The sequence below is a fragment of the Trichomonas vaginalis genome, chromosome I (assembly GCF_026262505.1).
Source record: "Trichomonas vaginalis G3 chromosome I, whole genome shotgun sequence".
Taxonomy (NCBI): Eukaryota; Parabasalia; order Trichomonadida; family Trichomonadidae; genus Trichomonas; species Trichomonas vaginalis.
In genome coordinates this window covers 5,715,147-5,740,812 of record NC_067203.1, presented here as the reverse complement: position 1 = coordinate 5,740,812, position 25,666 = coordinate 5,715,147, and the positions used below count along the sequence as shown (strand labels likewise).

General features: G+C 32.1%; 8 protein-coding genes across 8 annotated transcripts, besides 2 other annotated features; 5 read left to right on the top strand and 3 right to left on the bottom strand.

Moving 5' to 3' along the window:
- Positions 1 to 2,323: 2,323 nt before the first annotated feature.
- TVAGG3_0935850 (winged helix DNA-binding domain family) lies at positions 2,324 to 3,067 on the top strand (the record flags this gene model as incomplete). The annotated part of the gene is made up of 1 exon (XM_001315628.1): positions 2,324 to 3,067. One exon carries the CDS (start codon positions 2,324 to 2,326, stop codon positions 3,065 to 3,067), a length of 744 nt encoding a protein of 247 aa, XP_001315663.1.
- Positions 3,068 to 3,187: 120 nt separating this feature from the next.
- Positions 3,188 to 5,354: a mobile genetic element.
- TVAGG3_0935840 (MULE transposase domain-containing protein) lies at positions 3,701 to 5,143 on the top strand (the record flags this gene model as incomplete). The annotated part of the gene is made up of 1 exon (XM_001315627.1): positions 3,701 to 5,143. One exon carries the CDS (start codon positions 3,701 to 3,703, stop codon positions 5,141 to 5,143), a length of 1,443 nt encoding a protein of 480 aa, XP_001315662.1.
- A 541-nt stretch (positions 5,355 to 5,895) lies between the features above and the next one.
- On the top strand, positions 5,896 to 8,922 carry TVAGG3_0935820 (TKL family protein kinase; the record flags this gene model as incomplete). Its single annotated transcript, XM_001315626.1, has 1 exon — positions 5,951 to 8,809. One exon carries the CDS (start codon positions 5,951 to 5,953, stop codon positions 8,807 to 8,809), a length of 2,859 nt encoding a protein of 952 aa, XP_001315661.1.
- A 595-nt stretch (positions 8,923 to 9,517) lies between these two features.
- On the top strand, positions 9,518 to 11,008 carry TVAGG3_0935810 (armadillo-like helical domain containing protein 1 family; the record flags this gene model as incomplete). Its single annotated transcript, XM_001315625.1, has 1 exon — positions 9,518 to 11,008. One exon carries the CDS (start codon positions 9,518 to 9,520, stop codon positions 11,006 to 11,008), a length of 1,491 nt encoding a protein of 496 aa, XP_001315660.1.
- Positions 11,009 to 14,671: 3,663 nt separating this feature from the next.
- TVAGG3_0935800 (glycine-rich protein family) lies at positions 14,672 to 15,791 on the bottom strand (the record flags this gene model as incomplete). Its single annotated transcript, XM_001315624.1, has 1 exon — positions 14,672 to 15,223. One exon carries the CDS (start codon positions 15,221 to 15,223, stop codon positions 14,672 to 14,674), a length of 552 nt encoding a protein of 183 aa, XP_001315659.1.
- Positions 15,792 to 16,105: 314 nt separating this feature from the next.
- On the bottom strand, positions 16,106 to 17,546 carry TVAGG3_0935790 (glycine-rich protein family; the record flags this gene model as incomplete). The annotated part of the gene is made up of 1 exon (XM_001315623.1): positions 16,151 to 16,816. One exon carries the CDS (start codon positions 16,814 to 16,816, stop codon positions 16,151 to 16,153), a length of 666 nt encoding a protein of 221 aa, XP_001315658.1.
- Positions 17,547 to 17,696: 150 nt separating this feature from the next.
- TVAGG3_0935780 (protein ubiquitination) lies at positions 17,697 to 19,103 on the bottom strand (the record flags this gene model as incomplete). The annotated part of the gene is made up of 1 exon (XM_001315622.1): positions 17,861 to 19,090. One exon carries the CDS (start codon positions 19,088 to 19,090, stop codon positions 17,861 to 17,863), a length of 1,230 nt encoding a protein of 409 aa, XP_001315657.1.
- Positions 19,104 to 23,968: 4,865 nt separating this feature from the next.
- Positions 23,969 to 25,666: part of a mobile genetic element that runs on past the window's edge.
- On the top strand, positions 25,042 to 25,520 carry TVAGG3_0935770 (uncharacterized protein; the record flags this gene model as incomplete). The annotated part of the gene is made up of 1 exon (XM_051252770.1): positions 25,042 to 25,520. A coding segment is annotated over one exon (479 nt), but the record flags the coding sequence as incomplete, so codon positions are not given.

Below are 25,666 nucleotides of genomic sequence, written 5' to 3'. Positions count from 1 at the left end.
TTCCATCCCATAATTTTTTAAAGAATCCTGCCGCCATTTCTGATTTAATATTAATTAAAAAATATATTTCATCACTTATATTCTAATTTTTATTTAATGATAAATGAAACCGATTTTAAAAATAAATGAAACAGAGGAAGAAATAAATGAAAGTGAAAATGTTCAACAAAAAATAAACGTTGTTAAACCAATTACTGAAATAAAAAATTTTTCATCTGTTGAAGAATTTAATGACTATTATGCTAATAATAAAAAATTATTTGAAGAATTGACAACATGTAAATTGAATAAAATGTTTAAAGTTGATGGATTCAAAATTTCAAAAATAAAAGGAGTGGTTAGTTTGAAATCTATTCCTCAATCAAGAATCACCTCATTAATGAAAATAGATGATTTAACAAAAAGAATAGAAGAGATTGAAGAAAGAGTAAATCAGATAATTGATTTCATAAATTCAAATAATCATTAGTTTCTTAAAGTTCAATGTTGATTCTGAGACATAAATTTTTAAAGTTTATTTTTTTATTTTTTATTTCATTATGGTAGTGAATCTTTTACTCATGAAAATAATTATTTCTAATTTCTTTTACTCGTTTATGAGGTCTTTGATTATGACTCCATTGATTCCATTCAGGATTTAAACAATGTTTAATTAATCGCGGAATATCTGACATCATCTATATATAGCTTCTTTTATAAAAGATAAAAAATAAATTATTTTAAAATTAATGTTAATTTTTTAAAATGTGTTTAGTATATAAATATTTTAATGTATCGTCTATATATAGATGCAACAAAAAAAGTCACACAACCCTTCCTATCCTACTACTATAAAATAATATTAATTTACGAAGAATCTTTTCCAATAATTTAATTTTAATTGAATTCTTATTTGAAGATTCATTTTATAAAGCTGTTAAATTTATTTGAATCAATTTTTCTGAAGGTACACTTAAACAATGGTTAACGTTTGCTACTTTGAGTTTTATTGACTTTAAATTTGCTACCAATTAATAAGCTATGCTTAGCATCAAGACACTACTGTTATTAACAAGCATTTAATTAAATAAAAAAAAATATTCAATTTCAATGGAACTGTGTATCACAGTAGACTTTATAGGCATTGGGACTTATAATTTCAGTTCTTCTTTATTGATTTCACAGTTTCCAACTCATTTAGATATTTTGTTTCTTTAAATATCCATTGATCCCTCAACAAAAACATGCGGATATACTAATAAGATTCTTTAATTAGTATTAATGTCTCTTTTTGACAATATTATATTTTTTTTTTGGAAGATGAATTTTTTTTCCATTGGGGAACACATTCATAATGAATCAAAAGGATTAATATTTCAATAATTACAAACAAAATTTCAATTTTCAAATATTTGTTAGAAAATTATTTGACAAATACAAAATCATCTCAATTATTCCAAAACAAAAAAATCAATTGATTCATAATACATTAAAAATGTCGTTTCGAAAAATTATTATTTTTTTTCTCAGAGTTAATAAAGAATTATGAAAATATTCTCGCAACTAGCAGATTAAATAAAATACTTCACCAATAAACTTTGAAAATTGAAATAATTTCAGAGTTATTTTTTAATAAAAAATGATAATATTAAAATCCTATCTGTATTCGAATTTTCCATTATGTCACGGGTGAAACTGTAATTTTGATTTTTTTACTCTCAAAAACATTTGAATGTAAAATTTCCATGGGCGTGATATTTTTAATCAACAACATTCATATATCATATTTAACTTTTGTAAAATTCTGATATTTCTGAGCTTTGAAAATCTTGTTTATTAGCAATTAAATTTTTTTGCACAAAATTATTCTATAATAGATGTTAATAATTTTTCTTTTCAACAATTTTGAAGATTTGAATTATGGTCATCAATTAAATAAAATGATTACTAAATTTGATAGATCTGGCTAAATATCTCCGATATCAATCACTCATTTATATTTCATTTATCAATCCAAATTATTCCACTCCTTTTAACTTCCTTAATTTCTTATTTTTGAAAATTTCAATTAAACTTTTGAAGGGGATTTAATTTTTGAGATCCAATATAAATCTTTCATTTTACACATATATTTTAAATCATTCATATATATTTTATATTCCTTTTTGACAAAATACAAATTTCCTCTAATAAATTAATTTATGGATGGGTTCTTGTTTTATTTTCTATCAATTTTATCGAAAAACTATTCTCTATCTCATTCACAGTGATATCAACACTGAGTAAAATTTCATATCAAAAATTTCAATACTTTTTTGTATAAAACGAAATTCAAATCTAAAATATGCATTCAGAACCTGATAGCGATTTTAATTCCCCCGTTCAAGACCATAATGTCTGCGGCCAGACAAATTCTACTACTGATAAACCAAATAATTTTAAGTCTTCAACTTACGAATTTATTCATTATTGCAACGATCATAAAGATCAAAAATATGATATCAAATCAATTTCCAATAAGATGGGATTCAGGCAACGAAGATTTTTTGAAGTTGTGGCAGTCTTTGAAGCCTTGGGCGTTTGTCCCAAAATCGACCAAGATTCTTTCCTTTGGATTGGATTTGAAAACATTAAACATACAATCGAGAGAATTGCTACAAGTAGAGGTGCTTTCTTACCAGAATTTTCATTGGACAGCATATTTAGCTACAAAGGGTGCATCTCTGTCCAAAAGGTAACAGAGGAATTTATTTTACTATTCATAGCTTTGGAGCTCCGAAAAATCAACTTAATCGAGGCTGCAGCATATCTAGCACGCTCAAATGAAAGAGAAAAAACAATCAAATGTAAATTATATCAAGTTGCAGCGGTTTTAGAGATTGCTAATATTATCAGAAAGACTGATAAGCCTAGTGAATTTGAATTGCTACCTGAATATTTCATTTCTGCTTCTGAAAAGATGAGTCCAAAAACTCCTGATCCTTCCATTCTTTATTCATTATTGAGCAGACCCGAACCATTCTGCCCAGATGTTGGAATCCCTGTCATTAGTTCCAGACTGAATGAATATTATTCAAATAACTTTTAATTGTACTATTGATTTTCATGTAAATTTTTAATGTTTAGTATTGATCTATTATTTTTCAATATATTTATTATCAATTCAAGATATTTCTCAACAATCCTTTAATTATAATGATAAGTTAAAGAGAAAGGGACAGACTAGCCCATTGTCACTTTTTAATTTAGCAAATGAACGCTTATGGAGTGGAGTTTTTGGGCAAATCTGATTTGCTTATAAATGAAATAAAATCAAAAGAAACCATATTGGCATTATATTATGCAAAAATAAATGATATTACTTAGTACTTTTAAAGTTAATTTCAGAAAAAATTTGACACAATGGTATCCGGCACATACAAGTGGTGTATAACCAAAATATAAGTTGGTTTAAACATATATTGCTATATCTCATGATCTTACTTAGTACTTTTAAAGTTAATTTCAGAAAAAATTTGACACAATGGTATCCGGCACATACAAGTGGTGTACAACCAAAATTTCATATCCCTAGTTTTACATTTATGTTTAGTTTTATTTCACCTAATTTTCAAAGATCATAATTGAATTAGATGGCCAAGCTATTCAAAACACGACCAAGCTTATCAAAATAAGACCAATATATTCAAAATTCTTTATTCTTTCAAATCATTTCATTTTAATGCAGATCCAAGATCACGAACTCACATATATCGAGTTGCTTAAGTATGGAGTGCAACAAGAAATCCAAGCAGGTTGTAGTTATTCATATAAAACTAGGAAAGAAAGAAATCAAATCCAATTTAATTGTAAGTTGCCGAATTGTCCATGTCGCTTCCTTGTTGATACACTTCCCGATGACAAGTACCACATACGAAAATGTATTAACACCCACAATCATTCTGCCCCTTTTCCAAACAAATCACAACAAATTACATCATATTTTTATAGATCTTATTTAACAAGATATTTTGAATCAAATCAAGACCGTGTTTACGCACAATTAAGGTGTTTCAAAGATCTTAATATCCCATTTGATAGTGGGATCATTCAGGAAATGTTTCAACAATCTACAGATGCTTTAAAAAAGTTTTCTAAACGCCTTCATGCAATCAATACCCGTTTCTCAGCGGATGATGTTACATCTCTTGCAATTTTTGTCGACATGGTTAAGAGTCATTCTCCGGATGATCTCATCGAGTTTATTCACGAGCCAGATCGTATGATTTTCTATTACGCCCCATTCGAAGCAAATGCTTTTTCACATCAAATACAAACTTATCACATTGATTCCACTTATAAGCTCTTGCGCTCTCGCATACCATTTTATGCCGTCACTGGCAAATTCGCGGAATCAATTGTTTTTCCGTTTTTGTATTTTTTCGTTTGGCCCGACACAAGTGAAAATATACAAGTTTGTCTCACAGCATATTTTGGCTCCATCAATCGTGAACCATCTTATTTTTCAATGGACTGCGCACCTCAAATCACAAATGCTGTTGAAACAGCCATCCCCTTATGCCAGATCATTTGGTGTGGCGTTCATGTGTTGCGCGCTGTCATGAGAAAGGCTGAAAAGTTTCAAGATCGTTCCAACTTCGAAACTTTCTATAACTTAATGAAGTTATTGGTCTTTGGTTCTGAAGAGGAAGAAATTGATCCTGATGAAGTTTACAACAATTTAGAAGAAATTTTAAATGAGGAACCTGCTGCCCGTGAATACTTTGACCGACAGTGGCGCCATCATCTTGACAGGTGGATGCTTCGCTATAGAAATGAAGGAGATGGAACAAACAACATCTCGGAATCACATTTCAAGGTTTTGAAGCACCAGTACTTCCCAGAAAGGCGAAATCTTCGACTCGATGAACTTGTCATCGAGTTATATTCCAGTGTTGTTCCTTCATTCCTGATTAAGTTGCAAATTAAAGGTCTGGATTCAGAGAGAAGTGTTAAAGTTATCAAAAAAGTCACAAGAGATTTCGAAGAAATGACACAATTTAAAAAAGTCGAATGCATCAGTATGCTTGAAGCTGTTCAGAAAGGTCTGAAAAATGATACACTTGATCCCAACATTGTTTACTCAACATTAAAAATATTATTGCAAAGAAAACATTTGATTTAATAAACATTTAATTTATTATAATTAATTTTTTATTACAGTATAGTAAAAAATGCTATAAATAAATTATTATATTTTATTAAAATGTGACTTTTAATAGTAAGTGAATAAAATAAATCAGGAATTGGGAAAGAAATAAGGTTAATTAAAAATAATGAAGATTACAAGTTTAAGGTTAATGAAAAGTGACAATGGGCGAGTTTGTCCCCCACTCGCCTTATAAGGCTGGATAAAAACAGAATTGATCGAAAATACGAACATTATTAAAAATCCTTTAGAAAATTAACTACTGGTATTTATGCCAATATATTTTCCCTTATCGATCATAGAAATTATAAAAAATAAATCGTTTTCCATTTCTTTCACTGAAAAATATACACCATTTAGTTGGATAATCACAATGCTTAGAAAATATAGCTAAATGAAATACAATTGCCACTTATGAATTGAGCCCATTATATTATTTTCTAAACTTTTGTTAATTTTCCCAAGTAAATAAAGATTCTCGCGCTTAATGCTCTCTCATATATCAGTTATAGGAACATGTGCTAAATATCCTCTGTTATAATATGCTTGAAGATTTTTTTACATATTTTCGAAAAACAATCCAATCATGATTACGATACGAACAGTTTGGTCGAAGTAAGCCCCTACATTAATTAATCAAATGTTGAATCTTCAATATATCTTGGTTCGAAAATTTTAGATCAAATAAAAATCAGAAAAAATTGACATTTTTTTTTCAGTCTGAATTCAAAAAACATGGGCAACTCAATCGTTATACCCTCATTCCAAGATTGGTTTATACCCATGTTTAAGAAGATCGGAATTACAGATTATAAGCATCTCGAATCTGGTACTTTCTTTATGGTTTTTCAAGGAAAAATACAAAATTCGAATGTCGTATTAAAAGCGTATGAATATACAGCCGAAATAATATCCCTTGAAGAAGCAAAACGGTCTCTAGACTTCTTTACCAAGCTAGAAGAATATTCACTAAATCTCCCAGGAATTGTGAAATATACAGATTTAAAGTGTGAAGGAACAACGGCATTTTTGATTCGTCCAAAGTTCCAAACATCCTTAGAAGACCTTCTTGTTTTCCAGGAACCTCCTATTACAATGGTCGAAAAGCAATGGATTGCTTATCAAGTTTGTATCATATTACTAAGACTTCATCAAAGTGGTCTCTACCATTCTGATCTAAAGCCCTCCAATATTTTCGTCTCAGATTCTTTCTTTACATATGTTACAGACTTAGCCCCATACAAACCAGAGACAATATCTCCAAATAGAATGAATCTATACTATCACTTCTTCACTACGAGCTCGACATCAGGATATTACTTAGCTCCCGAGCGTTTTACGAACGAACAAAAGAAAATTGATATGAAAGCAGCCGATTTATTCAGTTTAGGCTGCGTTTTATACTTCATTTTCTCTGATGGCAAACATTTATTCGACGTTATGTCTGGATTGAAGTACGGTTGTGGAGAAGATACAATTTCTGATAAATTATCTAAAGTTGCGGACGAAAAAATGCGAAATTTAATCAAGAGCTTAATATCATTAGACATTACCAAGCGATTAGAAGCAGAAAATATGATTCTACAGTCGTTTTCAGAGCAAATGAAAGTTTTATTCGACATGTTTCGTAGCTTTTCACTTAACAACGATTTCGATGCAAATACAGATGCAGAAAAACTTCTCGATGTAGCCAAACTTGGCGATGATGATTACAAAATCATTGTTATCGATTATATGAACGATATAATACAAAGAGACTTATTCACAAGTAACTTTTACGTATTCTTCGATGCATACACTCAAATTGTCAAGCCAATTCCCGACGATTTTAAAGTTATCAGATGTATTCCAACACTTTCTCTTCTAATCGAAAAATACGACTCACCAAGTTTACATTCACGTGTTTTACAAGTTATTTACGAGATGCTTTCTACAATTCATTCAGTTCCACGAGAATTTCGAGGTATATTTGCCAGTTTCTTAAATCCTTTACTAGAAAAAGCCTCTAACAGGAGCGAGCGAACCAGAGATATCATTGCCAGCTTCCTTCCTAAATACGCTTGCGAATTGGAGAGATTAACTCCTATGACTTACGAAAGAATCGCAATTGACTTTTCTTTCATCACTACAACAGACAATATCAATGTATTCACCATATTTACAGAGTCATTGATCGCTCAATCCTCTCACGGAATCAGATTATTAAATACATTCCTTTTTTCATTGCTAAGTATGTTCAATTTCACCGAAGAAAGCTTCAAGATCATCACAATGAAGGTATTCGTCGCTTTCTACGAGAATTCTGCTCCAAATGAGATCAGATTTTTCTCAGAACAGTGCAATGAGTCCATTTTACCTGTTTGCCAAGATTTGCTTTCCAGAAACATCTCCAACGGTCTTCTTATTGCCATCCTAGACCTCCTAGATGTAGCGTTCAGTCGTGGAATGGCCGAAAAAACTTACGGATACGCTTTGTTACCGAAATTCAATGAACTCTCGAGTTCTACAGATACAGAAGTAAGGTACAAGACTCGTAAGTTGATGTACATGTTCCCGCGACCAATAACAGCTACATTATTCACTGATCCAGGCCAATTCATTGACATGTCGTATAAAAACTCTAAAGCAGTCAGAAAAAACATTTACACTTCACCGGGGAATGTTGTTACTTGTCCTATTGTCAAACCGAACTTCTGTCGAGTTTTTAGAAGAGACAACCAGCCAATCAACTTCATCGACGGCATAGGAACAACAGACAATTACGTTGTTTTGCTTGGCGACAACAAAATCATGTATTTGAACACTAAAGACACAAATACTATGGATATTGACTTGAACAGAACGAAACTGTTGAAGAACAAAGCAACAGCAATGGCTGCTCTCGAGAATTCTTTGGTTGTAGGACATGATAATGGTGAAATCTATTTAATTGATCATAAATTGTTCCAAAAAACATTGATAGAAACAGGAAATGCACCTGTAAAATCAATTTTAGCATTGAATGATACGAATTTCATCGCTGGATTCAATGATGGAATGATTTCTCTTATTGATACAAGAGAAAACAATTCTAAGAATACGTTTAGTTTCACAGGAATTAATGATATTTCCGTTTTATCACATGTTTACGGTGTAGAGAATGTTGCAGCAATAGGATTTGGAGAAGGAGTTGTTTCTTTGTTCGATGCAAGAGTTATGAAACCTGTTTGGTTGTCGACTTGTCCTCCTGTCAACCATTTAGTTCATTTGGAAAGTCCTTCAAATGGTTGTTCTTTCTGCGTTGTTTCTGATTCTTCTGCTTACGTAATTACTGAACCAACACACACGAGTTTGTCATCAATTCCTGTGACAAATGTTGTGGCTGCTCCTTACAAAGGTGCTGCAATTGTTTGCAGTAATAATGGTGCTTTGCTGATGCATACTTCTCAATGTTTTGATTTGTATGATAACGGCGTTTATCCTGTTGGAACTCCAAGACACGATTGTCCTTTAACTCCTCACACAGCGAAGTTGACATCAATGTGTGTGCATAAGTCTGCACTGATTACAGGTGATGAAGCTGGTTTCATCAATTTCTGTAAATTGGCAAGAAGAAGACAATCAAGTGGATCTGGAGATCCTGTTACAGAACAAGATGAATAATTTAGTTTTTTTATATTTTATTTGTATGTTTTTTAATTTATAATTGTATGTTTATATATATTATATTTCATTATTAGTATAAAAGGTTTATATTTCATTACTCGCGCAAAAAACTAATCAACTTCTTTTCCCCTTATTTACCTTTTTGCTCCACAGGGATTTGATTGAGTCTTTTCTCCCATAATTTTTTTATGTAAGAATTTTTCTACTGCATTATTAAGTGCAGTCAATCCAATATCTTGAAAAGTTCTTTTTTTTACTTATTAATTCAATTTCACTCTTATATGAAGCATAATAAAGCATTATTTTTCATTGACGGTTTAAATTGAAGTCTGCAAATTGATCGCGTTTAATATGAGTCAAAAGAAAACTTTGTAATATGAGATATAGTTCAATTTTTTGAAGAATGAAAAGCATTAAGTGCATTGCTAACCAATAACATCTCCAAACTGAAAATTGGTAATTGGAAAACAAATCTCTGAATAATTGTGGAGGAAAACTAACAGCAAGTATTCAATTGTCAACAAAAGTATATATTTCTATTCTTATAGCCAAAATCAAAAATTTTATCATTTCTCCGAAATATGATAAGTAAAAACCGCAATATTATTAAGCGAAAATAATCTTCGAAGAATAGATATCCTATATTTATAATAATATCAATATGCTGTAGAATTTTTCAAACTTCGTTACAAAATAAGATTAAAAATGTCGAAAACTCCGCGCAGCAATATTCTGCGTGGAGCTGGTATGGCAAGTTCTTATTACAGCATATCAATAATAAAAGGACAACTTGCGTCTCAGTTTAAAAGTCCACAAGACCCGAAAAAACAAAATTATGCACAATTATCTCCCAGAGTAAGAGTTCAAGTACAAAAAGATCAAAAAATTTACGAATCATGGCTAAATGAATGGGATAGAAATGCAAACTTTAACAGATTTTTGATGTTACAAAAATTTATCCGAAAAGCAAGTGGATTTTCTGTTGCATCACTTGATAGGATGTTTGGAAATTCTACGGACCTTGTATTCTGCCACATATTTTCCTTCTTTAAAGTAAATTGCCTGAGTTACTGCTCAATTGCATTACAGTTAAGAGCGTTACGCGTGTTTTTCGAGGCAGTATCAGGTCAGAAGTTCTGCGAACAGTTTGTAAGCGGTGGTGGCCATACACTCATTGCTGACTTACTCCCATCAAAACTACTAGAACCTGAAGATCAAATTCAAATCATGACAACCTTATCATCAATTTGTGTTTCAGCGGAAATAAGACAGATAATGGTTGATGAAAAGATAATTAACAAAGTTATTGAAGCATTACCAATTACAAATAATGATCAATTTCATAATTTAGCTGTAACTTTCATTTCTTGTACAGGAGATTCAGCTCCGAACCTCTGCGAATCAATACAGAACACTATACTTCCTTATTTCGTTGCTTATTCATCAAATGAACGCGCAATCATGACTTTGGCGAGATCTTATCGAATTTCGATGTTACCTGAGTTATCCGAAATGTTTGATATTAAAAATCATTTATATGAAATAATAGTATTAACACGCTCAAGTAATCATGAAATTCAAAGCGATGGAATTTTAATATTTTCTAATTTGATGGATAACGCTTCATCTCAGAGAAGAGACTTCTTATTACAAGCTCTTAGTGATCTCCTGAGTTATTCAAAGGATGGTGTTAATGAAGAAGATGGAGATTCACTTGAATTACAACAATCTTTTGTTTTAAGGCTTTTTGTTGATATTTTAACTAAGAAACAATCTGCAGCTCCATCATTATGCCAATTAATGACCACTTTACTGCCAAATCTTGTTAGATTACTTGGAAATAAGGGAAATTTCGCAACACAAATGCATTCTGCTCAATGTCTTGTTAAGCTTATGGAATACAATCCAGAGGCAAAGGTTTATCTTACAAATGCAATCCCAGATTCTTGGGTTAATGATATGATTCAAAATTACCGCGAATTTTGTTTGAATATGACTCAAACACAATGTGATACATTATCATCACTAGAGAGATCACAATTCTTGATTAGACAAACTTCTGTGAACTTTGCTGCAATGTTTCCGAAATCCAAAGTTAAAACTCCGCATTCTGCTAGAACAAAGACATCAATTATCAACAGAGACTCTCCACTTACATTTCAACCTAAGATTTTCAATGTTTCGGATATTCTTTAATTTTATTTTGTTTTGTTTTTGTATATTAAATAGAGTTTTTCGTAGATTATAATTATTACAATAGTTCATTCATCAATCACGCTTATATACCTATACTTTATCCGCAATCTAATTTTTATGAGATGTATTTTTGATTTCACAGGGAAGAAAAAGGAATAAAATGGCATTAGGAAGATATTATTTTACTAAATCAACATCAAAAATAATAAAGATACAAAACAAAAGGTGATTCAATGAAAAATAATAGAAACAGCTTTTTTCGCGGTTGAGTCTAAGGTCGCCAAAAAAAGTGCGGAAATTAAAAACCGCAGTTTGAGTACTTTCTGAGAGTCTGTTTGTCAGAAAGTATACATTTGTAAACTTTCTGACACTAAAATTTTTTTGGTCCTTTCAAAGTTTTTGACAATGTCAAAAAGTATACATCGGGGCTCACAATTTTCCTCTCAAACGGCGGTTTTTTAAAAACGCTCAATTTTTCATCGACCTTATATTAAAAAGTGACTTTTTTTAATACGACCTCTCAATTTATTATCACTTTTTCATCTTTTTTTATGTGATTTGTCTATATAATGTGGGATTGCACATATGATCAGAACTCATTCTTGTGATGATCATATTATGCAATGGGCATACTATTAAAGTTATATAAAAATCAATATTAAGCATTTAGCAATATATTAATGTTTACTATAACAATTAAATTAGATATAATTAGGGGAATATATATATAAATGGTAATGACTATAATTGAGTTTTGATCAAGATGCTAATTTGAATTAGAATGAATATATCGAATACACATATTTTTATTATTATATATGCGTTATATTGTGTTATTGATGATTATTGTTTAGTAAATATAGTCAGATATCGGATATTTTGCAAATGAAATTAAATTATTAAATGATTAATAGATAAAAATAGGATTTGATGATAGACGTTAGATATATATTATGATATACATAGAAATACATGTATTTGGATTCATAATGAAGGTAATTAAACATATTATATGTTTTTGATATGAAAAGAAGAGTTAGTAACGTATATAAATTAATATATGGTTACATATTATAGAATTAATATTCAAACTGATAGATAAATGATATTAAGAGTCAAAAATTCAAAGAAATCTTACTTTTTTGTATCATTCAAAATTGAATGTAATAAAATCATATTGAAAATAAATTAAGGATTTTCGCCATATTTTTGATATAATATATTATTGAACTCTTTATTGTATTTTTATTGCTTTCAATTTTGAGACAACTTTTGATAAAAAAAATCTTTTCAAAATTACTAGATATTTATTTTGTTATTCAAATAATGTTCGTTATAAAATTATTTTATAAAAGTTTGAAGGAGATTTCAAAAATTCATTCCTTATTTAATTTAGTGAGACCTTATGTTATTTAAATAAATCAACCGATAAATTTCCTAATAGGTGTCAAAAGAATAATTCACATCCAAGTCAAATTAGGCTATAATGTATGTAGATGAGGACTGTCTTCAAGGCAGTCCTCATCTACCTACATTATATAACCATGTCTCCCATATTTTTATTTGAATGTGAATGTGTAATTCTCAATTCCAGGACTGAATGCATGGTTGCAGCGGGTTACTATATGCTCTTGCATCCATGTAGTCAGATCTGGAAATTGGCTTACTTTTCCTTTCGATGCGAATGTGACTAATACTTTTCCAATTGTGCACATATAAGTGCAGGGTACATCACTTGTACCCTGCATTTATGTGTGAAGAACTGAAAAATGACGTACCTTTCATGAAGAATATCACATAGTTATTTTATTTTGGAAAGGAGTTTAAATTTGTAAGCTTTTGTTCTATTACATTGCAAATGCAACTTCCTTTCATCAATAATTTTATTTTAATAAATTATAAATATCACATTTAACATAAAATTCTCAAATAATACTCACTTTCTCATTTTGATCATAAATATTGATACTTTATAAATACAAAATTTTTGAATTCTTTATTTTTCCTATGAAATTTGTAGTTTTTTGTTTGAATTTCCGAATTTTCAATTTTTTTTGGAAATTTTTATTCAATTTCGGCTTTATTTTATTCTATTCTTTATATATGATAATTTTATTCAAGTTTATTATTTAAAAATTTCAATACATACGATAATTTTTCATTCAATTTTTAAACGAATGTTTTGATGGGATGAGCTTACTGAGCATAAGCTCATCCCATCAAGATATTGCATCAAAACTCTGGCCTTCATCAAGGCCAGAGTTCATAATTCATCACCTCAGTGCCAAGTTCCTCGAAGGTCGTCCTCATTAGGATCGATCCGAGAGGAACTTGGCACTGAATGAAATTCACAAGCTCTGGTCTCAGAAAATGCCAGAGCTTCGCAAGCAATCCTCGGGGCTGGTTTCCTCAAAGACCGCCCTGATTCGGGCGGCCGGAGAGGAATCCAGTCCCGAGAGAGCGTTTATAGGAAGCTCTGGCCTTTTTCTGAGACCAGAGCCTGCAAATACAATCCTCAGGGCCGAGTTTGAGGGAGATCGTCCGCATTTTTGACGATCCCTCTCCTCTCGGCCCTGAAAGACCAATAGACAAAGGTTCTGGCCTCAACAGGAACCAGGGCCTCGCATACAATTCTCAGGGCCGGCTTTCTCAAATGCCGTCCTGATCTAGGGCGGCAGGAGAGAAGTCCGGCCCTGGAAGCAGTAAATTCGAAGCTCTGGTCTCTGCAGAGGCCATGACTGCAAGTACAATCCTCATGGTGTAGTTTCGACCTGATAGTCCCTCATGAGGACGACCAAGTTAAAACTCTGCTGAAAGAAAGGAACATGCATGCTCTGGAGCCTTATGAGGCCAAGTTTCCAATACATCCTAGAGGCCGAGTTTTCTGAGAATTTCCACATCACGGACAATTCTCAGCGGAATCCGGCCCTTGGGATCATTAAATACGAAGCTCTAGCCTTTCTTGATGCCAGAGTCTGCAAGGTTAATCCTCAGGGCTGAGTTTGAGGGAGATCACCATTATCAAGGACGGTCTCCTCTCTCCTCAGCCCTGAAACACCTACGGATACAGGATCTGGCTGTTGCTGAGGCCAAAGCTTCGCTTCCTAATCTCAGGGCCGTTTTTCTCAATTGCCGTCTTGTTCTTGGCGGCAGGAGAGGAATCCAGCCCTGGAATCGATAAATACGAATCTGTGGCCTCATTATAGACCAGGGTCTGCAATTTATTTTATATAATATTTTTTTTATTTATTATTTTTTTTCAATGATTTGTTTTTAAAGATTATTGGTACAGTATCTTTTAATATTTAAGTAAAATAGCAAAATACCCTTTGAAAAACTATTGTCAGACAATATTTTATAATCTCTATATTCATTCATAAAAAAAATACGTCTAGTAATGCTCTGCATAAGTGGACAATAAAGTAATAAGATTGCTCTTTTATATAATAGAATGCAATTGCTCATTTATTAAGGATATATTTGTAATCAATTGTGATCTATTTAAGAAAAATAAGAAAACAGCACCAAATTCATATAGATGCATCTGTATATTCTATATTTTATAGCTGCACTATTACAATTGTTGAAACTAAATCCCAATATTCTCCGCTCATTAATTGATGAAAAAGTGATAAAAATTTGAGAGGTCATATTAAAAAAAAGTCACTTTTTAATATAGACTCTTTCGCGGTTCAAAATGCTAAGATGAAGAACAGTGATGCGGGCTTGACCATTCCCAATATATTTAATAGTAGGACCATCTTTCATAATAGGGTTTGCAAATACAAAGCCTGAGTAATGTTCAGGTTTACTTGTGTGAATTGGATTACTCAGAGTGTATTTTTCTGAAATCGCATTACAACCTTTGTATCCTGATATAAAAGATGATCCTCCTGACCCAGTTCCGACAGTATTTCCAACATGATTACCTGCACCACCTCCATAATATCCCCCACCGCCTCCAGAACCATAAGAAGGACTCATTGAGCCTGCAGCAATTCCAAAAGATCCATTGATAATAGTACTAGAATTCTTAGTGCTTGGCAATCCTGAAATTCCTCCAAAAACATTGCTTGCACCAATTGAATTAGTGAGGGAATCAGAAGATCGTCCATATATATATTGTGATCCAGGAATTCCTTTAATCCCACCACCATGCCCCCCTTGAACAAAACTCGAAAATGTAGTTGACCCTGCACCACCGGCAGAAACCATGATTCTTGACTTCAAGGAATCAGTATCATTCCAATCATCATAAATTATTCTCATATCACTTGCACCACCACCAGATCCCGAATAAGATCTATCAACATATTCTAATGATCCTTTTCCACCTCCATTAAAGGTGGGAAATCCATTGAACTTACCTTGCTGGCCAAGATAGATATAGAAAATATTTTTCTTAGTGAGATGGAGAATTCATGATGTATATGCACCATACCCGCCGTGTTGTGGCGCATTGTCAGTCCATCCACCAGATGCACCCCATAGCTCGATTAGGTATATACCAGGTTTGAATTCTACTCTAAAAGGATGGCATATATTGGTGTCTCTATTACAAGGATATTTGAGCATAACGGCATACTCCTGAAATTCTGCATACTGACTGTTAACAGAGAGGTTTTGCAGAGTAATAAATAGAAATTCATTTGAAATATTCAATTAACCCTATCTCTAAGGAAATAGGAGATTTCTGTTTATGTTACCAATTAGGTTCAATTAGATCAAGGATGTATATTGAATGAATTCTAAAGGAGTTTGAATTTAAATAAGATCAATGCGTACAAATAAGAAATTATGAAAGTTTTCAGATAGCTATTTGATTATGTGTGAAATTATGAGAATGTAAAGAAAAAATATTGAGGATAAAAGAGGAAAAACTCATAATTCCATCAAAAGATTGGAAAATGTTATACTTAATTGCAACAACTATATGCGGATATTTGTTGTTATCCGTAAATTTGAGTAAGTATCCAGATGATCACTAAAATCTAAATGCTTTCGAAAATAATTTGAGGAAACATCCAATTGTAGAACGATAAATCTGGGAATGAGTGTAAAAAAGAAAGATTAATAAAGAGAGTATATTTACGTGGAATCAAATTCAAGATATAAAAACAACGAAATAACTTTATGGAAATATCATTTTACTAAATCAACATCAAAAATAATGAAGATACAAAACAAAAGGTGATTCAATGTATAATAATAGTTACAACTTTTCTCTCGAATAAAGATGTTCTGTAAAACAGTAATGCGGGCTTGACCATTCCCAATATATTTAATAGTAGGACCATCTTTCATAATAGGGTTTGCAAATACAAAGCCTGAGTAATGTTCAGGTTTACCTGTGTGAATTGGATTACTCAGAGTGTATTTTTCTGAAATCGCATTACAACCTTTGTATCCTGATATAAAAGATGATCCTCCTGACCCAGTTCCGACAGTATTTACAGCAGAATTCCCTGCACCTCCTCCATAATAACCCCCTCCACCTCCTGAGCCATATCCCGTCTCGAAAGGATTTGCACCAATCCCAAAGGAGCCATTGATAATGGAACTAGAATTCTTATCGTCTGCCAAGCCTGATATGCCACCTAAAATATTGTTTGCACCAGTTGAATTAGTGAGAGTACCTGAAGAGCTGATATAAACATATTGTGAGCCAGGAAACCCATTGATTCCACCGGCATGACCGCCTTGAATAAATGCAGAAATATAGAATGTTGACCCTGCACCACCCGCAGAAACAATGATTCTTGACTTCAAGGAATTAGTTTCATTATATTCACCTAAAACATATCTCATATCACTTGCGCCGCCACCAGATCCTGAGTAAGATTCTCCATTAACTGTTAGAGTACCTTTTCCACCTCCATTAAAGGTTGGAAGGCCGTTGAATTTACCTTGTTGACCGAGGTAAATATAGAAAGTACTTTTCTTAGTAATGGGTAGGACTCCTGATGTATATGAGCCATATCCACCTTTTTCGGGATTTATATCAGTGAATCCACCAGATGCACCCCATAGTTCGATTAGGTAGATACCTGGTTTGAATTCAATTTTGAATGGATTGCATTTATTTGTGTCTTTACTGCATGGATATTTGAGAAGAACTTCATTATCTTGGAATTCTGCATACTGGCTGCTAACATGTTGATCAAGGAAAGAAATAGATAAAGATTTATTTACAAAATTCAATTAGCGTGAATACTTCGGAAATATGAGATTTTTATATAATATGTCAATTAAATTTTCTATTAAATTTTGTTTTAAAGCGAATCAATTAGATTTATGAAGCATTTATAGGGATTTTCAAGGAGGTATTTGAATTTATGCATGCTCATTATGTAAAAACAAGGAATAATGAATGATCTAATCTGCAAATTTGGTTCATTGCGCCTTATTGAGAATGCAAAAACAAAAATATGAAGCAAAAGTAGGAATAACTCATAGTTTCATCAATACATAACCTGCATAATATTTTCATGCTACTGATGCACATTCTTCGCAAAACAAATTCAATTTTTAAAAATTTCATGAGTCATTTTCATACGTATATTCAAGTTAATGATGTTTACTATATACGATTTTATTGAATTCTTAATTAGAGTGAAGTTTTATTCCATAAATTTAAACCCGTTTCTCTACGTAAAGTCTCCCTATCGTTTTTCTGCCTCAATATTGAGTGAACTCTATCAAAAATTTGAATAAGAGACTTTACAAAGGAAAAGGAGTTTAAATTTTGGTCTTATATACTTAAATTTACACAAATGTATGGACAGAAATAAACACTTAAATGAATTAAACATTAATTATGAATGATGCAAAATAATTAAAATATAATTTCGTTTAATCGTCTTCATAATCAAATACATAACCAGAGAAATCAAACACATCCAAAAGCAAATAGTTAGATCCGTCAGCATTCAAATCTGTTTGAGTCAATCTGAATGAAGTATATTTTTTATCCGTATTTAGTGAATACGTACGAATTTCTCCTGGAGAAAGAGGCGAATTATTAACTTTTGATAACACTTCCTTCTTTCCTTCAATCGTAGTTCCTACAACTTCCCATGATTGCAGAAGGCTTGCTGAATTGGCATTTGCTGGTGCACTTCTAACAATGTATTCTGTTGGCTGAATTGCTTTATCAGAAATAATTTTCCACGATACCCATTGGTTGGATTGCTGATCTGAAAGATGTATACAATTATCTTGATAACTATTTATATCTTCATCTTTTCCTTTACTCGTTGAAGAAACATGCATTTTAACATCTCCTGAATTGAAATAATTCATATAGATGTTTCGATGCTTTTTCTGATAAATACTAATCCTTGAGCGAACAAAAGCATCGCAAAGAGCTTTTGTGAAGTTAATGGAATTGTTTTCTCCTGATGCATTATAGATTTCTTTGAAAGTTTGTGCTGTGCAATGTTCTAAATGAATATATTCAACTAATGAAGCAAATTCTTCTTTTTCTTTTGCGATGGAAATAATTAAACTGGCTAATAAATCTTCTGATTCAATTCTGAGATGTGGATTGCTTAATATCCTTTGCATAATATCAAATCCATGTTTTAAAGCATATTGTTTCATTTCATTAAAATCTATTTCGTAAAAATGAGATGCAACGTTATCAATCCATTCATTCATCTCATCTTCACATTCAAGCTCGAAATAACATTCAAGTATTTTAAGAGAATTTTTGAATTCTGGTTGTAATTTGTTAATGACGTTATTTATGTATAAACTTTTTAGGTCGTCACTTTGTAGTAATATTCCAATATGAAAGATGTCTCTTAGAACAACTTCATCACAATCAAATTCTGACAGTTGGTTTGAAATGATGCTTTTGAAAAGATCGTATGCGTTAGTTGATTCTAAATTGACATTTATCTGAAAGTGATTATATTGTTGATTGTTAATATATTTTGAAAGGAATTTATCTGATAATGCAACTGCATAGGATCTGCTAAGTTGAAAATCTTGATCATTAATAGTTATAGTAGCTTGATCTATTTGTTGATAGTATGCTGATCGCTTTAGTGCTTGATTATTAAACTTGATTTTGACCATTAAAATTTTTTTTCTCCAAATAAAATTACCATATTTTGCCATTTTGTAATATTAAAATTTCTTTTTTTCTATCATGTAAACCTCGATGTCACTTTTGCGGCCTCGCTCCGCTCGGCCGCAAAAGTGACATCGAGGTTTACATGGATGGGTTCTATATATATACAGCTTGACCGGTAGAAAAGCGGATCGATTTTTATCAATAATTGGACATTCTATTTTTAATAAAATAAACATATATTTATATGGGAAATTAGGGAGATCTGAAACTCAAAAATTATTTTTGAATTTTAATATGATGAATGTAATTGTGATAATATGTACATTACAAATAAAATATTAATTCGGAACAACGATGAGATGTGATAAATTTGATTCTCTCAAAAATCGATTTTGGAGTTTTAATATTAATTTGTATCTTATATGCATATAGGATATATAATAATTTTAAAACATCAAAAAGTGACAATTTACGGTTAGAAAAAGTCATCAAAACACTTTTTAATGATTTGATTTAACATATGCATAGACCATCTCTTTGATATTTAACTTCAATTTCCCGAAATGAAAAGGATTTGAACAAAAACGATTATTTTACGATCATTTTTTGTAAATTTTTTTAAATTGAGACTGACATCTCTAAAATCTTCTAAAAAATCCAAATATCAAATAAAATAATATCATTAAAATTCCTCTCAATTTAAAAAATTTTTATAAATTGAGACTTCAATCTCTAAAATCTTCTAAAAAATCCATATATCACAAAAAATCACGATATTATTTTTATTCTTAAGGATACCCTTACGTGTCAGATTTTTTGCGCATACGAAGAAGTCATGCTAGACATGAGCTATAAACCTGAAATTTTAGCAACATATTTAAAACTTTTTAAACTACAATACACTTTAATATTCAAGAACAAAAATATTCTTTTTAGAAATTACATAATTATTTTATGTGAAATCTATATAAAAACATATTTTGCGAGCGTAACTTTTTTCTTTATAAGCACCTTATATGACTGATAAACTGTGAAGGCACATAATTGTTAATTCATAGAGTTGATATGTTTCCAAAATTGAGAGGAAATTTGAAAATTGAATACCCTTTCAATTCAATTTTCAAAAGATATCAGCTCCTTCAATAATTGAAGGACGATTTTGATCATTTGCTCTTAAAACAAGTATGCCATGGAGAAAAAAGTTACGCTCGCAAATCTGAAATATAACTATCATATAAAAAAATTAAATTTCTAATTTTTTACTCTATAGATATTATTGGCCACTTGTGTAATGCATAAAAGTTTATGTCATATGCATATATTTGGAAGTATGGGAGACGAGGGAAATTACTTCTATGAGGCACTAGGATTTTTAAAAATTTCTCTATCAGACTCACCATTCAATTTCTCGAAAATTAAAAAAAATCAATAATAGCTAAAATGTATTATGCATAACAAATTTTAATGTTACACGGTATTTTTTGAACTTCATGACATGAATTTTCTTTATATTATTTTTTTTTTTGGATTTTCTATGATTTATGCGATAGGCTGGAACAACATTGTAAGTGCAATGATATCATTTATAGAGAAATCTAAAACTTCAGCATTCAGAACTCGCAACCACAAAAATATTCATTTGCTAAGTAAGTAAAGTTGATTAAGTTCGACACTTAGCTTTTATACGTAAAACCAAGTGTGTATTGTTATTTCTTGTTAAATTATTGAGAAAAAAATAAATTGTAAGAGAAACGATACTGATTATTGAAATAATATTGAGGGTAGCTGCAGATTTCTTCATTAACATGCCGGAAATTTGTTAATCTTGGTTTTCTATCATAAAATCTGTCGAAGAATCTAAAAACGGAGATATGAAATAGAGATCATGTAAATCTAGAGTATCCTGTCAGAAAAATAGACTAAGCATGTAACCATTTTTTGGTCATAAACACTTTTTACCACTTAGTCATACAGATGATCATTAAATTTAAACGAGCACTTTTTGTCAGAATTTATTCTTTTACAAAGACAGAAGATTTTAGTATTATTTAATATTAGTGCTGTAGCAAAATTCAAAAAACGGCGAAAATTCAGTGAATTTGTGAATTCACATTTTTTTCGACATTTTTCTTGATATATCCATGCACATTAAGAACACAGCTTTGATACGCTTAAAAAAGCATATTTCATATGAAATTGTTAAAGAAATAAACAATTTATATAAAAATTGCACTTATGGGCAGTTTAGATATATAATTTATATATAACATATATACAAATCCATAGACAAAGTGCAATAACTACAATGTTGTAGAAAATTACAGCAGAAATACTGACTTTTTGAAGGATAATAAGAATTCTTCTAAATGTTGTATTTTTATAATTTGATTGATTTTTTTTACTATTTCATTAATCTTTTATGAATAATAATTATTTTAAAAAAAAAAAAAAAAAAAAAAAGGTATTGGGGCTTCCAGGCACTTCGTGCCCTCTAGCCCCGAAGATGTTTAGTATAAAACCGCTTTTTAACTTCACTTAAAATGCCACGTAAGCTACGTAAGAATATACGTAAGAGGAAGAGAGCATTGAAACATCCAATAGTAAGACTGACACCACAACAACAGTTGCAACAACAAATGCTGAATGACCCCACTATGTTGCAACAAATGTCAAGCAATCCTATGCTTTTAAACCGAGTTCTTGGTGCACAGAGTGGAGGTTTAAGAGCGGCACTTTTAGCGAAAATGGCAGGCTATGGTGGAGCTGCAGACGGAACAGCATATAACCCTCAAAGTCAAATGAATTTGAGTTCACTCAAAAATCAAATAGCAGATGTCAAAAAGTCAAACATAGACATACAGAAGCAAATAGGTGAAAACGAAAAGAAACTAGAATATGACAGACACACAAAGAAACTCAATGAGTTAAACGTAGAGAAAAAGAAGAAAGAAGAACAACTGAAAGAACTAAGTACAGAGCAATATGCGAAAAAAGTGTCAGAAAAAGCAGCAGAAGTAGCAAAAATGGAACAAGATGTCATAAATTTGAAAAACCATACTACTCGATATAAAGTACTGAAAGATGAAGAAATAAAACAAAAAGCCCTGAAGACATATATGGATAGCGATGAGTATAAAAAAGAAGTTGAAGCAAATGTAAAGGCAGAAAAACTTTTACAGTTGCAAAACCAAACCGTACAGTATGAAAACTTAGCACAAGAAAGTAAAAATAACGACGCAGCCATGCAAAAGGCAATGAAAAGCGCAGAATATATAAAAGCTAACAATGACTGGTTAGATGCCCAAGCCAACGCTAAAGCAGCCCAGCTTATAGGGTCAATAAGGACAAAAATACAAGCGGATGAAGACAGTTCAAATGAAGCTTTAACGAATGCTGACTTTAAGAACGCCTTCGAAGCTCTTCATAGTAAGGTGAAACAAGTGAACGACTTCTCATCTGGAAAGAAACTGAAGTCTGAAGGTTTCGACAAAGAGTTAAAAGAAGTAGCACAAAATATGACGAAAATAACAGATGCAGCAACGAGACAGGCAGTTCAAAGTGCCTATGACGCCGTTAGAGCAACTGTTGTGAAAAGTCAAGAAAAAGAGTTACAACAGACCAAAACAGACCTAGTAAATGCTTTCTTAAAAACGAAAAGTCAGGTAGGACATTACGCTGCAGATGGAACATATGTGCCAGCTGGTGGAACTTATATACCACCAAACCCTCCAAGAGAAGCACCTGCACCAGGACTACCTAAAACATTTACATCGTCACATGGACACAGACACAGGCATGCACCAAAACCAACACAACAACCAACACAACAACCAACAGTTCAAAACCCTGCACAACAACCACCTCCACAACCAGCACCAAAACCAACACAACAACCAACACAACAACCAACAGTTCAAAACCCTGCACAACAACCACCTCCACAACCAGCACAGCAACCAACAGTTCAAAACCCTGCACAACAACAACCAGCACAAACAGAGCAAGGACATAAAAGAAGTAGAGAACAAGGAAACCAAGAAATCTTAAAAATGCTTAAGGAAAATTTTGGTTACCCAGATAGTATTGACTTTAGTGACAGATATAAAGAAGCTATTAGAAAGTTCAAGGATGGAAATACTGACCCGAACCTATTTAGCTTTATGGTTCAGCATAAAATCGGATATAATTTCAAACCTGGAAAATACAAGCTCGCTAAGGGATATGATTTAATAGCATATCATCCAAATGACATGGATGAATTTACTCCGAGATATTTGATGTCAGAGCTAAATGACAATTCAACTCCCGTCATGAAACGCGTAAAAAATAGAGACGGAACGAAAGAAGAAAGGTTTATGAGTCCGGATGACTTAGAAAGGGAAGTTGTTAAAAACGGTCTCGGAATATATGAAATGCCAGCAGATGAGGTACAAGAAACTCCACAGGAAGAACTAGTTCAGATACAACCAGACATGGAAGAAATAGTTCAGCAACAACAGCTAGAAGAGCCTGAAGGAAACGAACAAGTCCCTCCTTTGGAAACTAACTTCACAGAACTAGATGAAGATTTGGAACAGCCGAAAAATCTTGACCCTCAACAAGAGTATGCGGAGAATATGGAATATTTCCAAGAGTCTAAAAAAAATTCGGCTGACATAGTAGAAGAATATCGAAAAATGTTCGCCGACATACAAAAGACTCCAACACCAGATGAAAATATTCAGCATAGAATGGAAGTACTGAAAGAAAATGTACACAAATACAACAACCCTTTTTACTTACGAGCATTTAACGTTCAATCTTCGGATGAACTCGGTGAAAATAAAAGGTTAAATTTCAAGAAAACATATAGAAATGAAACATTGTTTAAAGTTCATTCAGAACCTAACCAAGATGGAAACAAACCTACTTTTGTTTCTGCAGACGATGGGACTACAATGAGATGGGGTCATAAAGCTAACCCGGATAGGTGGTTCATAAACTTACAACCACAATTCCAAGAAGTTGTAGACGCAATGGAAGTCAATGGTGAACGAGATATAGCTGGTATTTTAAGCGCGGCTTTAATGCCATTGAAAGATATGAAACATGCAGATATTTTGGACCAGTATGAAATGAACATGGCTGATGGAAATATAACACCTGACGTTCTAGAACATTTATCTCAAAGAACTACACAGAACCATAGAGATGGTATATTTGGTGAAGAGTTTAGAAAGAAAGTTAGGGAGGGAGAAGGAAGAGAACCTATTGTACATGACCTTGCAAACGAAAGTTTACAAAATGTCATAAAAACTTACTTTGCAGACAATGAACCGAGAAGGGATGAATATTTAAGAAAACTCAAATGGACAGTACCAAATGAAATGTTAGTATTGAAAAACATGTTCCTTGACAAAATAAAACCAACTACAGAAATAAACGACGCAAGACTGAAAGATTGGGTAAAAGCTTTCCCATTCACAAAAGATATAGTTGGTAACATGGAAAGAAAACCAGAATGGCTACAAAAACATATATTTGGAAACGAGCATATTCCATATGGACAGGCACTGTTTGAAGAGCTTGAACCGGAAACTCAGGAAAGAGTCATGCAAACAATACGCGAAGACTCAAATACAAACTATGACAAACTCTTTCTAGGATATAGGTTACCTGAGATGGGCGACCAGAGCCCAAAGGCAAAAAGGACATGGGAAATTTACAACATACTAGGTGAACATGAGGCAAAGATGCAACAACTTCAAGCAGAGGGCAAGTTACCAAAGCGACACCAAAGAAGAAGAGTAGAACAAAGTGAAAGTAGTGAAGAAGTAACTTCATCTAGTGAAAGTAGTGGCAATGAAGGAAAAAGAAGAGTTAAAAACTCAGTCAGGAAGAAAGTAAAGCTTGGTCCACGTGGGTTCTATTATGACACATAAACCCAACTATTCTATATTTTTACTCATATGAAATGTACGCCGCTCAGAATATAACGCCAACAGTTTTGGATGCCATGAATGGAAATGTTTCCGAATGGTATAACGAATGCGACAATGCCATTAGAAGGTCAGAAATAGTTCCTGGAACTTACGAATATACAACTGCTGTTTCTTATGGAAACGTAGGTGAGTTTGGAGAAGGTTCTTCAACAACAGTAGATATTGCTTGCGACAGGTTTCATATAATTTCTATTGACAACTCTTTCTTATACGTGGAGCAAGACATTGAAATAAAACCTTCTGCCAAGTTGTCTGACAAGAAAGGTTGCAATGGAATTTTCTATGTCGGATACCAATATGCTCCAGAAGTTTTCATGGGATATAAGATATATTCTAACTCTGACTTAGTTCAAACAGTAACATGGGCAAACTATGAATGGTTCGCTTTGAGAAACTCAGTACAACCACAAGCTAGAGAACAAACAGACCAGTATGCAACTATTGAGAAAATAAGAAGACTTGACCCTAACGTTCCAGGAGTTTATGTTGACCTTTCTGGACAAACTGCAGCAGCAGTAACCAAAGTAAAACTGAAACTTAGAGTTCCTTTGTCATCTTTCCTCATCTTCAGGTTTTTAAGATACTTGCCAAACTGGG